We start from the raw sequence: 18,384 nt of genomic DNA on the forward strand, positions 1-18,384 counted from the left end.
AGGCTACACAGAGAAACCCTGTCTTGAAAAAAAAAAAAGGGAAGAGGAAGAGAAGAGGAGGAGGAGGGGAAGAAGAAGAAGAAGAAGAAGAAGAAGAAGAAGAAGAAGAAGAAGAAGAAGAAGAAAGATCTAAGCCAGACCATAATCCCAGCACACCCGAGGAAGAGCCAGGATCGCCTCGAATGCAAGACTAACCTAGTCTATATACAGTGAGCCCCAGGCCAGCCAGGGCTACATTGGCTCAAATCACCATCACCATCACCATCACCATCATCATTGCCATCAATGGCTCTTTTTTTCTTCCAAGTCAGGATCTCACTATGTAACCCAGACTAGCTCTGAACTCTCAATCCTTATCAGGCTCCCCACAACACACCATTTTTAAAATTTGTTTATATATATATATATATATGTTAATATTAAATTAATATATATTAACATTAATATATATAAAAATACACACACACACACACATACTGATTTAGGAAGTTAGTAACAAACACCCTAATTGTGTAGTTCTGTGGCAAAAAGTGTCCTAAAGGTTGAACCGCACTTAGGAGAAGAGGTCCTTCACAGTGTGAGCAAAGGGAGAGACAGTGAAGTGACGAGCTATGGGAAAGCCTCTCTTCCTTCCGGCAGGCGAGAGCCTGATCTTAGCCTACAAAGGAGCATATTCTAAAACTGTGCCAGAATACCGAAGCGAATTTTAACTGTATACCCAGAATTCCCTGCAGCACTGAGCCTCAACACTGAAAGTCTTTAACGTGGCTGACATGCTGGACGGGGGATGGGGGGTGGGGGGGATGGGAGTGATGACACATAGACACCAGGACTCCGACACTCAGTCGGACCTTAATAATGAGATGCCTAGGTGAGACTGGCCTGTGGACATGCCTCAGGGACATTTTCTTGATTGGCAGATATAGGAGGGCCCAGCGCCACTGTGGGCAGGGCTACCCTCTGGGCCTGGGGACCCAGGTGGATTATGATAGGTAGGCAACTGAGGAAGAACAAGGAACCAAGCCAGGGAGCAGTTCGTCCGTGGCTTCCCTTCCGTGGCTTCCGCTTAGCTCCTGACTTGACTCCCTGCAGCGATGGACTGGGACCAGGGAGTGCTAAATGAAATAAATCCTTCTCTCCCTAAACTGGCTCTGGTCAGTGTTTTTTGTTTTCCTTTATTTTATCACAGCAACGTAACCCGAACTAGGGCAGCTATGGTGCTAGCCAGCACTGTGCGTCTATGGGTGCCTAGCTTGTGTTTACTCCCTGCTCCCTGATATGTTGCTGGGTCCCTGCAAACCATACCAGGCCACTGTTCCTTACAGACTTACTTGCGGTCTAGGTGACCTTACCCCTCCACCACCACCACCATCACCACCACCACCACCACCATCATCACCACCACCACCATCATCACCACCATCACCACCACCACCATCACCACCACCATCACCACCATCATCACCACCATCACCACCATCATCACCACCACCACCATCACCACCATCATCATCACCACCATCATCACCACCATCACCACCATCATCATCACCACCACCATCACCACCACCATCATCACCACCATCACCACCACCACCATCATCACCACCATCACTACCACCATCACCACCACCACCACCACCACCATCACCACCATCACCACCACCACCATCATCACCACCATCACCACCACCACCACCACCACCACCACCACCATCACCAGCACCACCACCACCACCACCACCACCACCACCACCACCACCATCACCACCATCACCACCACCATCATCACCACCATCACCACCATCACCACCACCACCACCACCACCACCACCACCACCACCACACACACACACACACACATACACACACACACACACACAGGCTAGTTACTGGTTCCTAACATTTCATTCCGGTTAAGGCCTATCTGTACTGTACTAAGCCTCCAGCCTGATCCACCGAAGCCCCATGAGTACCAAGTGCCTGTGCTGCCCACACCATTCTGTCCCTGAGCTCAGTAAACACCGTCCTACCAGCCCCAGCCAGACTCAGCTCCCAAGCCCAGACTTCTCTGACTTACTGCTCCAGCACACACCGGCCCACTCCGTCAGACCTTCCTCCTGTGTACCTACATCCGCCCCATCCCCACCCCCTGCAAAGGACAGAGCCTCCAGGATGGAAAGCTGCTGCATTCCAGCTGCATTCCAGCTGTTCCCTAAGTGGTGACGTTTGCTCAGCAGAGCTGCTTAAGGTTGGGCAGGGAGCTCCAAGGCTTCGAGTGTGTGTGGTGGCATCCACGCCCTTGAACAAGCTGGTCCTTCCTGCAGAGATGACTAAAGCCAGAAGCCAGGCCATTTTCTTTTCCTCTCTTCTGCTTCCTACCCCAGCCCCCTCCCTCCCTCCCCTCCCCACCCCAACCCTTCTCTCTCTCTCTCTCTCTCTCTCTCTCTCTCTCTCTCTCTCTCTCTCTCTCTCTCTGTCTCCCTCTCCTTCCCTCCCTCCCTCCCCCTCCCCTCTGGCTTTTCCAGACTTGGTTTCCCTGTGCAGCTGTGGCTGTCCGGGACTCTCGTTGTAGACCAGGCTGGCCTCAAACGGACAGAGATCCACCTGCCTCTGCCTCCCGAGTGCTGGGTTTAAAAGGCCCCCCCGCCACCATGACGTCTGGCTGGGGCTACTTATGTCCACCTTTCTATGCCAGGTGGTCGGGCTTTTGAGCAACTTGCAGATGCATTTCCCAGATCAGTGAGCCTAAAGGGGTGCGCCATCATGCCCGGCCCCTCTTTTTTTCTCTCTTGGTTCCCTAATCCAAGCATCTTCTACATACAGCTCAGTTAACACTCCTGAGACTCTCGCTGGCTCCCAGAGCTACAGTGCAGGCTCTCGCTGGCTCCCAGCGCTATAGTGCACTAGCCCGTGGGCCTCTTCTCCTGGCTCCTGCCATAAGCAACTTAGGCTGGCTTTCAAGACGCGAATGCCTGCCCCCTCCAGTGTACCCGCTGGCATCAGTCAACCAGTCAGGGAGCGCCTGCAGAAATGAGCCAATTGCCTTCTGTGTGTTTGGGGGGGGGGAGAGGGAGTAAATTAAACCTGAGCTGAAATGAAAACCTCCTCTACCTGGCCTCTCGGATGCCACTAATCATTGATGGCCTCGGGTTTGTCTTAATTTGCCAATCCCATCCTCCCAGGGTGTGCCAATTAACAGCAGAAGGCGACTGGTGTAGCGGTTTAAGATCTATGAGGACAAACTGTCTTCAGACACCCTAAAGAACTTCGTAAATGCCTATTTACATAGAAATAATTGAAAATCATCCTGATGCCCTCGGTAACTTTGTCCCCTAAGACTTGTGCCGGGCAACAATTTGTTAGCCTAGCCGGAGTTAAAATATGTACTTGAATGTAATATAAGCGCATTTATTTTAAAATATTCCGTAATTCGGGGTGGGCCTCTCCTCCCCCACCCTGTAATTAGAAGGAATTAGTGAAGTTTCAACACACTTCCAGCTACGGAACAGCATGCCCAGACAGCCGAGGCTCACCTATAATCTCTTAATTAGACGCATCCCTCAGAGCGTGGCCCCCATCCTTCACGGGGATACTGACAGGCTGTCCGCCACAGAGGACAGCCCCATGTCCCAAAGCTGGAATCATATGGATTTCCTGTGGAAACGGCTTCCAAAGGTGCTGTTAGTCAATTTAATAACCTTATTAAACATTTTAATGATTTCTTGGGCCCTAATGACTGCATCTACTCTGAAAGGGACCGCCAGGAGGAGTAGAATTAAAAATTTAAAGTAACTGGTTCTTGCTGCACTCTATGAGAAAAAAAAACAGGTCTGTGAAAACCCAACCACTGCTCTCTTTGATTTCCACGGCCCCTGTTTCTTCCTGACCCCTGACCCAGGTTCCACCTTACTTGTCTGCTTTGTCTCTTCTTCCCTAACAGCTGGATAATATTACCCCCAATTCCACCAATCAGAGAAGCTTAAGCAACTGGCCCCAAAGTCAGATGACCAGCAAGACTGGGCTGTTTGTAACTTGGCTTTGCCTCTTGTCCACAGCCTGGACTCCAGGGGTTCCGTTAGCAGCAGGGCGGTGTCACTGTGTTCCCTTCCAGTGGGATTATCTGCAATTATAGTATAGGTAAATACGGCCTCTTCTGCCACGGCCACTCCCACCCTGGATGACGCATGTTTGGTCATTTTGTCCCCTTTAGGCTCTTTCTGGCCTGTGGCACTTTCATAGAATTGCCTTGTTTTTTACCTTAACGATTCTGAGAACTTGTGACTTTTGTAGCTGTTCCTCAGTCAAGGTTTCTCTGGGTTTTTGTCTCAGGACTAGGGGCTCTGGGTGTTTGGAAGGAAAAACAGAGGGACAAAGTTCACCTTTCATCACACCAGAGGTACCTGCTGTCACTGGATTCTTTGCCACTGTTTACCTTGGTCACCTGGCTGAGGCAGTGAATGACAGATTTTTTTTTTCCATCACAAATATACTGTGTCTTGCCTGCTAATAAATTGTGAGGATAAAATTATGCTAATTTTTCCCAGTCACTTCTAATTGAGTTGTAGCTGGCCGGGTGGTTCTAATATTTAAAATGTACTCGAATGCTAACCTGGAAGAGTAGGATGTTAACCTATAGATTCCATATGGTCTCCATTTTCTAAAACTGCATACACACAAGTACAGGAAAGGGCTGGAGGGACAGCCCAAGCTTCTGTCCTTTCCTTAGAACTTATATAGTCAACATATCTATTCAAAGCTGGGAGATAGAAATAAAACTCTTGAGACTCAGACATAAATAAACAGAGGCTGCATGTGACTGTCACACAAATGGGCTCAGAATAACAGTCACACTCGCCTTGGACCTGCAGGGTGGGGAAGGATTGATAGTCCCGGCTGCATTTCTTACTGAAACTATTTTTTTTTTAATTTCTGTTTATTTATCTTTATGCTTATCTTCTCAGAATATATGTCTGTGCACCATATGCACAGAAAAAACACCAGAAGAAGGCACTGGATCCCCCGAGAATTGGAGTTACCATGTGAGCTGCCATGTAGGTACTGAGATTCAAGTCTGGATCCTTGGGAAGAACAGCCCGCACTCTTAAAGGCTGAGCCGTCTCTCCAGCCATAGAAAGGACACTGTCTTTTAGTAGGAAATCTCAGTAGGATGGGTAGAATGCCAGTGGCTGAGAATAAGAAGAAAGGGGGAGGGAAAAATGAAAGGAAGAGAGAAAGGGAGTAGAATTTAGGCTAAAGGGCTCAGGGTCACAAGACACAAGGCCCCGGTCTCTGTGTTCTTTAGTGATATTCCTTAATTTAAACCCTACTCAGTTCACCCAATATCAAAAGCTACACCCTTGTGTTTTCAGGTAGCAGGGTGCAGCTCAGTGGAGGAGTGCTACATGTTTGCCGGTCCTGGCACTACAAAAACATAAGCAAAAATAGAATGCCAAACTGGGTATCGTGGTGTACACCTGTAACTTCCAGCATTTGAGAGGCCCACGTAAGAAGATCATCGCACATTTGAGGCCTCCCTAGGCTACATAGTGAGTGGCAAGGCCAGCCTGGTTTTTTGTTGTTGTTGTTGTTTGTTTGTTTGTTTGTTTGTTTGTTTTTAGACAGGATTTCTCTGTGTAGCCCTGGCTGTCCCGGAACTCTCTACAGATCATGCTGGTCTCCAATTCATAGCGCTCTGCCTCCATCTGCCTCCCAAGTACTAGGATTAAAGGCGTGCCCCACCATCGCCTGGCCACCACCCTTTCTTAAAGCAAATCCAAAATGTTTCTATTGGTAAGTGTGTCTTAAACATGTGAGCACTAAAAGAAAAAAAAAAATGTGAGCACTATCCATCCATCCACTAAGGCTGCTCATCCGAGATGGCGACAGATCTCTCCCGTCTCTGTAGCACTCTTCTTTCCATCAGTGATGGGGTCCTGGTGGCTCACAGAACTCTTGGGACACTTAGGCTTGCCCTATTCTGGATACTCCCTGCCAAAAGCACGCACTCAAGCCAGGCGTGGTGGCACAAACCTTTAATCCCAGCACTCGGGAGGTGGAGGTGGAGGCAGAGGCAGGCAGATCTCTGTGAGTTCGAGGCCAGCGTGGTCTACCGAGTGAGTCCAGGACAGCCAGAACTACACAGAGAAACTCTGTCTTAAAAAGAAAAAAGAAAAAGAACTCATTAAAGTGTCAATAGCTGGTGGTTGCCTGAGAGCCGCTGTTATTCCTCAATGTGAAGTAAAGATGCTTTGAAGAACAAAACTCCCCGTCTTTACGGTGTAAGTCTCTAAACCAGTGGCTCTTAACCTTCCTAATGCTGCAACCCTTTAATGCAGTTCCTCATGCGGTGGTGACCCCCAAGACATAAAATTAATCTGTTGTTGCTTCATAACTGAAATGTTGCTACTGTCATAAATCATAATATAAATATCTGATATAAGGAGATCTGATATACAATCCCTGTGAAAGGGATCAGTCGCCCCCCCCCCAAAGGGGTCACAACCCACAGGTTATTGCTCTAAAGGGACAATGCAGCTACCGTGATGCAGGAAGTAGGGATATACACATGTACATGTAGATATACACAGATACAAAGAAAAGAGTCTCATCCACTAGGAGGGGGTACCAGTTACACCAGCGGCAGGGAATGGGGGGAGTATGGGGAAGGGGAGGTCGGCAACAGCAAAGGGGGAGTGGCCCTTTCACCCCTTCAAAAAACAAGCATCCCAAGGCAGGAGACAAAGGTCCTCAGTGCTGCAGAGAAAAAAAAATACCGCTCCTCCTGGACACTAGAATATAAAAAGGGCAAAAATGCCTGACTCCACAAAAGATGCCATCTGAAATGTGTCCCCTGTCACACCCACCTGCCTTTCCATTTGGATTCTGGGTTCTGTCTCATTAAACACAAGGGTTGATTCAGTTGGGTCTGTCTAATTATTCTTATTAAAATATGTAACCATAATATTTTAATTGTAAATTAAAGTTGCATGCATGAATGACTCTGAATTCATTTTAATTTTACAATGGCCCAATGCCAAGGCCCTTTTATAGGGACAATCCATCAGCCAGGATACTGCTCTCCTGGGAATTCAAACCAATGTGCAAATGGAACATGTTTAACTAACAAGGGGGGACTCTCGCTCCCTTCTCTCCTCTTGCTAGATTTATTATGGTAATAAAGCTGCTTTGACAAGAGAGACTACCTTTCCCAAATCTTACAAAAAAAAAAAAATTACCAAATCTCGAAGCTGGCTCCACCAGCTCTGGCTGGCATGTCACCCCTGGCCATCTGCATCCTGGGCAAAGATGGCAAGCAGGTCTTAATCCACATGCCAATCCCATGATTAATTAGTAATGGCTGCTATCTACGGGCACGAACTGGAAAGTGCTTATACAAACACTGGTCTGGCTTCTTGGGCAGCCAGTGATAGTGCATTTGACCCACACATGTGTGAGTAGAGGGAACCTTGACTTTCACTAAACTCAACAACAACCAGTCACTAGGCTCCACAGACTTCGCTAACTCCAGCTAGCTTGAATGTGTAGGGTATTCATGGAGTAATCAAGGAGATGAAAACACCTTTTTGTTATTTGCTTTTGTGCAGTTCTGGCTGTCCTGGAACTCACTCTGTAGACCAGGCTGGCCTCAAACTCAAGAGGTCTGCCTGTCTCTGCCTCCTGAGTGCTGGGATTGAAGGTGTGCGCCACCACCACTGCCCAGCAAAAACACCTTTTTAAAATGAAGCTGCTAGAAGTCTCTTTTTGATCCTCAGGCAGGAGCAGAAGATACCAGCCTCCTTCAACAATGTATGAAAGCCAGGAAAGGGCTGGGCAAGAGACAGCTACTAGACACAGCCCAGTGGCCAAGGCTGCACAGAGCTGTCGAGACTCCAAAATGAGCTCAGAAACAGGGAGCAAGAAGTGTCCTGGAGTTGGGGAAACATAGGAAGGAAGTCTGAAGAACGATTTAGGGCCTGTAGGTACCTGGAAGCCAAGAACAAAACTTCTGGCTATGTTCTCAAGGCTACAGCTTAGCATGCTGGGTCCACACGGAGAATGGGCAGACAGCTGCTGAGAGCCAGATGTTATGTACACCCATGGTCTCACCTCTCTATAGTTAGTTCTTGCTGACAGAAGCAAAGCCAAATCTTTGAACACTGCATCTCCATCTATTTGCAGTATGCTTTTTCCCCCCTCTTTTTCTTTGAAGAAACTGCCTTTTTAAAATTCATTAGTGATATAAGACTGTTATATAATCACTTATCAGAAAGGACATTTTCAGGATCACTGATAATGGTGTCTTTATAGTTGGTGTGATGGTGAATACTGATTATCAGCGTCACGGGGTCTGGAATCAACTGCAGATGCCTCCAGGCGTGCTGATGAGGTTAACTGAGGGGGGAGGTCGCACCCTAATCACAGATGTCACTGGTCCCTAGGCTTCATAAAAGGAACAACACTGAACTCTAGAACTCCCAGCTCTCTGCTTCCTGACTGTGGGTGTGATGTGCCCAGCTGTCTCGGCTCCTGCCACCAGGCCGCCCCTTCCATGTCAGACGGCATCATGAGCTGTGAGTCAGAGCAAACCATTTCTTCCGAAAGCTGCTTTTGTCAGGGGACTTTATCACAGCAGCTAGAAAAGTAGCCAAAACGCTGCTCCAATAGCATGTCAAAAATAGCCAGGCGTGGTGGCGCACGCCTTTAATCCTAGCACTCGAGAGGCAGAGGCAGGCGGATCGCTGTAAGTTCGAGGCCAGTCTGGTCTACAAAGTGAATCCAGAGAAACCCTGTCTCAAAAAAGAAAAGAAAAAAAGAAAGAAACGTGTCAAAATTAGCAGTTAACTATTTTGGGGAAGATAGCTCAATCTGTAAAGTGTTTTCCATGCAAGCATAAGATCCTGAGCCTGATCCTCAGAATCCACACTAAAAAAACAAATCATACTATCATGCATCTGAAATCCCCATGCTGGTGAGGTGGAGGCAGGAGGATTGCTGCAGCTAGATGGCCAGCCAAGCTAACCTAACTGATAGGCCCCAGATCCCAGTGAGCAACTGAGTCTCAACACACAAGTTGGACTGCCCTCTGAAGAACAATTCCCAAGGTTGGCCTCCACACACATGCACATGTACCCACACTTATGCACCAGTGCACGCATGTATACATACACACACACACACACACACACACACACACACACACACACACTGGAAAGAAGCTAGCCATGGTGGCTCACACCTAGTCAAGGCCACCTTGAGCCACATGGAGTATCTTTACCAGATCTACACAGACTTCTTCCTGGCCACTCTCCCCTAATGACACAGCCATCGCCATGGCATTTACATTGCATTTAGCATTAGACGTCTTCCAGAGATGGTTTAAAGCATATGACTGTTAGACATGTTGGCAACACCTGCAATCCTAGCGCTGGGAAGATCGAAACAGAGAATCAGAGATTCACGCCCCGTCTTGGCTGCACAGTGAGTTCAAAGCCAGCCTGGTATCCTGCCTTAAAAGATTGAATAATAGGGGCTGGAGAGATGGCTCAGAGGTTAAGAGCACTGTCTGCTCCTCCAGAGGTCCTGAGTTCAATTCCCAGCAACCATATGGTGGCTCACAGCCATCTATAATGTGATCTGATGCCCTCTTCTGGCGTGCAGGTGTGCATGCAGATAGAGAACTCGTACATAAACCATTTTTAAAAAATGATTGAACAGCTGGGCATGGTGGTGCACACCTTTAATCCTACCACCAGCATAGGCTGGTAGATTGCTGTGATTTCAGGGCCAGCCTGGTCTACAAAGTGAGTCCAGCACAGCCAAGGCTACACAGAGAAACCCTGTCTCGAAAAACCAAAAAAAAAAAATTGAACAAATAAAGTATGTAAACCCTTGGAAGGACAGGGCAGGCTACATGCAAATACTTCATCATTTTATACAAAGGGCTTGGACATCCTGAGATGTTGGTATCCTCCAAGGTGGACAGTTTCCTAGAACCAGTGCCCTGTGGGGAGTGAAGGACCACTGAATTAGCCCTACCTCAGATGGCAGGCAGCCCAGGGAATGGGGCTTTGGAGGCCTGTAAGTCCAGGATGCAGTCAAGAAAAGATGGTCTGGCTTGAGTTGTGTGGGCCACAAACAAACAAAGCAAAACAACAACAAAACAGAGCCCTAAAGGTAACCAACAGGTCAGACTGAAGTTCAGGGGCAGACACTTTCCTGGATCCTACTCAAAGCTAGGAGTGTCCAGGAGTGAGTCAGGAGAGGAGAAAAGCAAGCAAGCAGGATGGAAAGAGATGCTCGGGCAAAGGGTGGGAGGCAGGGCCCCGGAGGATTCTGGGTCTGGGAGCCAGTGTTATAGACAGATGGATGAGTGGCAGCGTGTGCTACAGCCTAGTCACGGAATAGAAAGGCAATGACATGGGTGTGTCTATAGTGGGAACAGAAGGTGTCTACCTTCCTTCAGCCCTCTATGGAGGTATCACCAGTATCTAGTTACTTCCTGAACTCATCTGTAATGAGCCAAAATTCATAGGTCATTAATTTTCAGATGTTCAGCCCGGACTGTCCATAAATGACTAGACAGTGTCTTACCCCTTTCTGTTGCTCTGGAAACATCTTCAGTTCAGGACACGGTCGATCTGAAAAAAGAAGGTACCAATACTGGTGACATCACACCTTCACTCTAGAGTCCCCCATGTTCCCCAGACTCCTTCGTTTTCAGCTTCCCAGGCCCCTACCCTCAGCCCCGTAAAACCAGCAGATGATTCAAAAGTGAGATGTACACTCAAGACAGACAGAATCCTCAGAGGCAGAGTTGAATTGTGGCTGCCCGAAAGATGTTCCTACCCCAGGTCCTGTGAATGAGGGGGGACAGAATTTGCACAGGTCCAGTCATTCTAGCTCACTAAGGTGGACCCTAAGTCCAATGCCGAGACTCCTGTTGGGGGACAGGGTCCCATATACCTCAGGAGTACCTCACATTCACTACGTAGCTGGCCCTGGACCTCCTGCTCCTACCATCTAAATGGTGAAATTAAAAAACGTCTACCACCATACCTAGTGGCACGTATCCTCATAAGAGGCCCAGGTGTGGTGGCTCCCGCCTGTAGTCCCAGTGCTCAGGAAACTGAAGCATCAGGATTGTCTTGAGTTCTAGGCTAGCCTGGGCTACAGAGTGAGACCCAGGGGGAGGGGGCAAGGAAGGATTCCCTGTCCTAAATGTCTAGAGGGAGCAGCATCCTGCTAAGAACTCAGCTTTGGGCTTCCAGCCTCCAGAACTGTGTACGAATGCACATCTGTGTTTGGAAGGGCCAAATGTGTGGTAATGCAGGATGCAAGTACAGAAGAGATCTGTGTGGAATGAACTGGAAAGATGACTGGGGCGGGATGGGGGGGGTACAGCTGGGAATGAGGGGGCTTGCACTTGTCCAAGCACTCACTCAACAGGGACAGTCCGAGTACCACTATATGCCATGTGCTCACCTAGACATAAGCAGAGCGCAGAGCAGACCGCGCTTGTGTGACTACTATACACTTACAATATGAGCATGATACGAAAGCACAGGGGCAGGGAACCCTGTGACAAGGACAGAAGGACGTTCACCACAGGCGAATCTAAAGGCCGTATGTCAAGGGGGAAAGGGACCATGAAAAAAGCACAGATATGCAGGAAATGCCTATCATCATGCACAGAGGCAAAATGGTGGCTTCTTGGGGGAAAGGAGGGTTATTAACGGCTGTTTCAGTCCACAAGTTAAAAGGATTCTGGAGATTGGCTGTGCACTGTCTACCAGCAACTGAATCTCCTCAAACCATTTGTATACTTACAAATGGTTACTATAGTAAATCTTGTGTGTATTATATTTTATAACACTTACATAATTTATATTCATATATACGCACATTTATATGTGCATGTGTGCACATGTATGTGTGTGTGTGTGTGCACGCGTGTCCCCTGTTGTACTACATTTCTCCAACAGGGCAGAACTATGGGGCTTTTTGTGTAGTTCTACCCTATGACGAAGACCTGACACACTCGACCACACATAGCTGGGGAATTACACCTGCCTAAGGTCTTGAACGGAAGGAAAGAGCCTGAGTGCCATTTCAACTCAAGCCCGCCGGTTTCCAACCTCCAGTGCCCGACGCCGCTTCCATAATGATGTTTGTGAGGGAGACACACATGGTGAGGTGAGGCCTTCAGCCCAGCCCGAGCTTTACTCACTCACGCCTTAAGTATGGGTGGACTCATACCCAACCTTACAGTGGCAAGAGCTTTTCTGAGATACTTGGGGTGGGGGTGGGGATGGCGGTTAATGTTAAAGCTCTCTGACTTAGAGCTTAGATAGCTTAGTCAGGAAAGTCCTTGCTGTACAAACATGAAGTCTTCGCTTTGACCTCTAGCACCCATGTAAAAAGCCAGCAAATGATGGCGTGCATTTGCAACCCCAGCTATGGGGAGGCACAAACAGGCAGAGCCCCTGGGGGGAGGGAACAGAGGAGGAGGAGGCAGGGGGTAGGGGTGGGGGTGGGGGGTGGGAAGAGAAGGAAGAGAGAGGAGGGAGGGAAACCATGAATGAAAAGCCTCCAACAAACCCTTGCGGATGTGGGGCCAGGTCCCAAGAGTGGGTGCCGGAGCATAGCGACCGAGGGGCACAAGGCACCTCTCTAGCAATTTCCCCCTACGTCTTACCCTCTTGGCTCAACACTGCCTCCTCCAACATACACCATCCTAGTCTTCGAAAACACTGCAGTATCACTACTGAAGAGACTCCCAGGAAACAACTGCACCCAGGGCGGTGTCAGTCACACATCTTGTCATTCTGCCTGCACAAAGTCTAGACCTCAAACAGCTGCCGACGCCGCCCCCCCCCCCCCCCCCCCCCCCGGTTCTGAGGCCCCATGCTCCAAGTCTTTGTGTTGTCTAGAATGGGGATTCGTTCAAGGAAATAGTCCCTGGAGGCATGTCGTTGAAGTCGCGGGGACCCCAGTCCTTCCTCGTCCTACACTCCCAGCTGTGATTTGTTATCACGTGCCCTAAAAGCAACAAGACAGCCAACCTCGGACCCTACCATCTCTGAAAGCAGGGACCCAAACAAACTTCACCAGCATGTAGGATGGTTAGCCATCACAGAAGCCTGAGCAACACAACTATTTTATTAAAAGAAAAAAGACTTGTCCAGGACAGCCAAGGCTAGTCAAAGAAACCCGGTCTCGAAAAAATAAAAATACAACAACAAAAGGCTACATGCGTGAATTAAGAAGAGCACGTGGCAAGAAGGTCCCTGGGGGACAAACACACGCCGGGGGTTGGTCTAGCGATATGTATTCTGATGCTAATTACTGGCTCCCAAGGTCTAGTTGCTGCCCAGACAAGCACATGCTCACATACACCTGTCCTTGTTGTGTGAACCTTGCATAAGAAATTATTCCTGTGTGACCAATAAAAAAGCCGGTTCCTGGGCAGGGCTGGAGGAAGGTGGGCGTGGCAAAGGTTCAGGAACGAGAAGGATCTTGAGAAGGCGCAGACAGGTATTGGAGGAAGAAGAAAACAGAACCACCACGATGGGTTAGGTTTAGAGTGGAGAGAAACACGTGGCCGGATCGGCATGGGTGGAGGAAAACAACCCAGAATTAACAAGTATTTTAGAAGTACGGATGGAAGGTAGCCCAGATAGAAATTATTAGAGCAGACGCCATGATACGGAGGGTGGGAGGTAAAGACAGTTCAGGAGTTAGTATCTGCTGTGCCCCAGGTGAAATAAGGCTATTCTAAAATCTAGCAGGTGTAGCCAGGCGCAAGCGTTTAATCCTAGCACTCGGGAGGCAGAGGCAAGTGGATCACTGTGAGTTCGAGGCCAGCCTGATCTACACAGAGAAACCCTGTCTCGAAAAAATCATCATCATCGTCATCATCATAATATTATCCTCACCTAGCAGGTGGCTGTGTCTTTAACTGATTGTGATAGTGGGTTAGCTAATACCACCATAATAATTATAAGGCTAATAATAATCCTTAGCCATATTTTATAATATCAACAACACACGGGGTTGGCTAAAGTCCTCCTAGGTCACTCTCCAGGGCATCCAAGAAAGTGAAGTAGGAAAGTTGGCTGTTTCCACGGCATCTGAGAACTGTGTTGGTTCTCAGTCCTCAGAAAGTTATCACTCACACCTCAAAATAAAGCTCCATACCCCGGTACCCAGTTCCTGAGAAGCATTTCCTCCAGAAAGTGCCCAGGAAGGAAAGCCTTGGACCTGCCGAGTCTACTGCCCAGCAGAGGAAAGGCTGGCCATGCTGGAGTTAACACTGTGGCCACTGGGCTAGGAAATGCCCCTAATTCTGAGCGTTTCTAAGCAACGCCACAACACACGGACAACCGATCCTTGTAGCAAAGTTAGTGAACAATCAATAGAAACGACTGAGAAACCAGTAATTAATATAAGCACATGAGAATTTAAATCTGTGATCTGTGTCAGGAAAAACAACAACAACAAAATGAAAAAAAAAAAATCAAGGGAGCTGGAAAGGCAGCTGAACAGTGAGGAGCACCTGTTGCTCTTGCAAAGGACACAGGTTCAGTTGCCAGCACACTAGCACGCATGCCTATTAGCTCACAACCGCCTGTAAACTCCAACTCCATGCCTCTTCCAGCCCCTGCAGGCACCGATGCACACACAGACAACCAGGCAGACACACATACACACGAATAAAAATACATTTACAAACACGTCAAGTAGACAAGTCAAATAATAAAAATTTGTGCAGAACATACGTGACAAAAGATGAACAGGCCAACTCGCCAGATGCTCTTCCTAGTCTATACCAAAGAATATTCCTGCAAAAAAAGGTGAGCGAAAGTTTTCAACAATCAACCCAAAGAATTAACGCCAAAAAGGTATGTAAATAAAATTGACAAAAGGCCTTTGATTTGGCCCGAGTTCTCATACTGGGCTCAACAGACTGACCAAACCAGAATGTAGTCCCTATCCAGTGCCAAGCAATAAGTGAACTTTTAAAATGAAACCAATGAATCACAAGGCTCTTTATGTGAAGTGACAGGATGAGCAAGCCCTTTGTTTTAACCCATGAAGGAAGCAACCCGTCCACTTCCTGTTCCTTGTTCCTACCTCTTGCAACATGTTTCTTCCTCTGGCCCTTCCACAGAATTCGCCAGTTTCAGAAGCTCAGCTCATCAGAGCTCAGCATCTGGTCCTATTTGTGTACGTGATACGAGGAATGGGGCTCAGGATCCTGCACATGCTAGGCAGATGCTCCACTAACTGAGCTGCGTCTCATCCCTCAGCTACTCTTTAAATAATAAACTCCTTAGTTGTTGTTGTTGTTGTTGTTGATGATGATGATGATGATGGTGATGATGGTGATGATGATAACAAAAATATTTTTGAAAATGGAATTCCCACAATAGCAACTCTACTTCTGAGTACATATTTTATTTTTTTATTTTATGCACACGTATGGGTGTTTTGCCTGCCTACTGCCCTTAGAGGTCAGAAGAGGGTGTTGGACCGCACGGAACTGGAGTTACAGATGATTGTGATCCATGCTGTGGGTACTGGGTCCTCTGGAAGCGCAGCCCGTGCTCTTAAGCACTGAGCCATCTCTCCGGTTTTACAAATTGAAAGTGGGACCGCAGAGATTGCTCATACACGTGCTCATGGCGGAACCAGTCACAAGGCTAAGACGGAGAAGCAGTCAGAGTGTCCATAGATGGATGAACCAATAAACAAAGTGTGGAATGAGCCCAGGACAGTGTCCACACATGCCACCACAGAGGTGAGCCTGACAGATATTAGGCTAACTGAAAAACTTGGTCACAAAAGACAAAGCCTTCATGAGTCCACTTATATAAAGTTGTGTGTGTGTGTGTGTGTGTGTGTGTGTGTGTGTGTGTGTGTGTGTTATGTATGTGTGAGTACATATGTGGGTGGGTGCACATGTGTACAAGTAGAAGCCAGAGGCTGACGTCAACTTCCTCAATTCCTCTTAGAGACTGAGACTCTCACTGAACCTTGGCCCCCATTAACTGACTAGCCTGGCTAGCCAGGAAGCTCCAAGTTACCCTCTTGTCCCTGCACCGAACCTGCCCTGGTGTTACAAACACATGTCACCACACCGGGCTTATTGCATGGATGCAGGTTATCCAAACTCAGGGGCTCATGTCTGCATAGCGAGCACTTTGCCAACTGAGCTGCTGCCCACCCTCTCCTGGGAGGCTTTTAACCTAGGCAAGTTATACAGGAAGTAGGCAGGGACTAGGGAGCAAGGAAGAAAGGCTACCCTCTTGTTCAGTAAAAGAGTTTCAGTTCTGCCAGACAGAAAAAGAGGTAGAGGGGTGAGGCCGGCAGTGTGAGTGCACCGCACACAGCTGGGCTATGTGTGCGTTAAGAGTGATGAGGTTCACACTACATTTCCTTTTTAAAACTCTAAAGCGCATTTAAATGCTTAGCTTTCCTATTAACAGGAGCTCATAGACACCAGATCCCATAGCTGTCCCTTTTAAATTAAAGATTTGGTGCTGGAGAGACAGGTCAGTGGTTAAGAGCACCGGACTTCCTCCTGAGGACCCAAGTTTGGTTCCCAGAACCCACAATGGTAGCTCACAGCCTTCTCTAACATCAGTTCCGTGCAATCTGACACCCTCCTCTGGTCTCTTCAGGCACCAAGCACACACATGGTGTAAAGACATACATGCAGGCAAAGATCCACAGATGTAAAAGTAATTTTTTCTCCTTTATTAATTTATTCTTGTTACATCTCAATGGTTATCCCATCCCTTGTATCCTCCCATTCTTCCCTCCCTCCCATTTTCCCCTTATTCCCCTCCCCTATGACAGTTCCTGAGGGGGATTACCTCCCCCTGTGTATGTTCATAGGGTATCAAGTCTCTTCTTGGTAACCTGCTGTCCTTCCTCTGAGTGCCACCGGGCCTTCCCCTCCAGGGGACATGGTCAAAGGTGAGGGTAAAAGTAATTTTTAAGAGAATAAAAGTAAAGATTTGAAGATAATATCCACTACTGACAAGAATCATTAGAAATGCAGATTAAATACTATCAGTAGGAATATGAGCCACGTCAACACTACAAAAAAATAACGAGGCCCAAGCTGCGTGTGGTCATATACACCTATTACCCCACCACTTAGAAGTCCGAGGCAGGAGGATCACAAGTTCAAAGACAGCCTGAGCTACAGAATGAGGCCATGTCACAAAATATTCTAAAAAGACAATTCAAACTTATATTTCAAAAGTATGTGTAAACTGTTCATATTATTTAACTCAATTAACTGACCACAGAGAACTCAACCTAAACATCTCAATGCAATTTGTGCAATTTGCTAAACGCCTGCCAACAGACATGCCCAATGTGCTTTGCCTTAAACGGTACACCCTGGCACTGGGGAAACTCAGACAGGAAGACTGATACAAGCTCAAGGGCAGCCTGGGTTACAACGTGAGACAAACAAGAAAAAACAAACAAAAACAAAAAACCAGCCAGGCATGGTGGTGCACACCTTTGATCCCAGCACTGAGGAGGCAGAAACAGGCAGATCTCTGAGTTCGAAGCCAGTCTGGTCTACATAGCAAGTTCCAGGCTGACTAAGGAGACTCTTCTGCAAAACAAAACAAATTGGGGCTGGAGAAATGGCTCAGCGATGCTCTGATTCCCAGCAGCCACATGGTGGCTCACAGTCATCTATAACTCCAATCCCAGGGGAGCCAATGCCCTCTTCTGACCTGTGTGCTCCAGGTATGCACACAGTGCACAGACGTGCATGCAGGCAAAACACCCATACACATAAAACAAATACATCTTTTAAAATTAAAATAGAGGGTCGAGAAAGGCGACTTAAGAGATAAAAGTGCTCACTGCCAAGTAAAATAACCTAATTTCAATCTCCTGGACGCCCAAGGCATGAGAATCAACTCCCTCAGGTAAGCCTATGACACATGCAATGTAACGGCACACACAAACATGCAAACACACACGCACAAATGCAACAAAATCTTTTCCAAAACATAAGTAAATATCCATAATCAAACTGAAGAAAAATGAATTACAATACAGCTACATAATAGACTATCTCATAACCATTATAAATGATGTCATTAATGAACATTTAAAGTGAGGTGCCACGGCCTGTAATCCCAGAACTCAGAAAACTGAGGCAGAAACATCAGAATTTGAGGGCATCTTGGGCTACATAATGAGTTCTAGGCCAGCCAGGCCAATGGTATGAGACCTGGTCCCAAAATAAAAGTGGGGGGTGAGGGCGGGCTGACTCAGAGGGTAAGAGCACACTGTCTGTTCTTACCAATGGCCTGAGTTCAATTCCCAGCAACCACACTGTGCCTCACA

At 47.6% G+C, this 18,384-nt stretch overlaps 1 protein-coding gene across 6 annotated transcripts in view; it reads right to left on the reverse strand.

Moving 5' to 3' along the window:
• SNX10 (sorting nexin 10) overlaps positions 1 to 18,384 on the reverse strand; it is a 79,280-nt gene that overhangs the window by 19,620 nt on the left and 41,276 nt on the right. For 4 of the 6 annotated variants that reach the window (XM_084785504.1, XM_084785500.1, XM_084785505.1 and 1 more), the window contains exon 2: positions 10,594 to 10,640. In XM_084785504.1, the coding sequence (XP_084641630.1) occupies positions 10,594 to 10,617 (24 nt within the window). In that variant the 5' untranslated portion in view covers positions 10,618 to 10,640. Of the gene's footprint in view, positions 1 to 10,593; positions 10,641 to 14,780; positions 14,844 to 18,384 lie in introns of all 6 variants that reach the window. The other 2 variants (XM_084785501.1, XM_084785502.1) reach the window with 1 other exon arrangement.

Source organism: Acomys minous, assembly GCF_964271855.1.
Source record: "Acomys minous genome assembly, chromosome: 6".
Classification (NCBI taxonomy): domain Eukaryota; kingdom Metazoa; phylum Chordata; class Mammalia; order Rodentia; family Muridae; genus Acomys; species Acomys minous.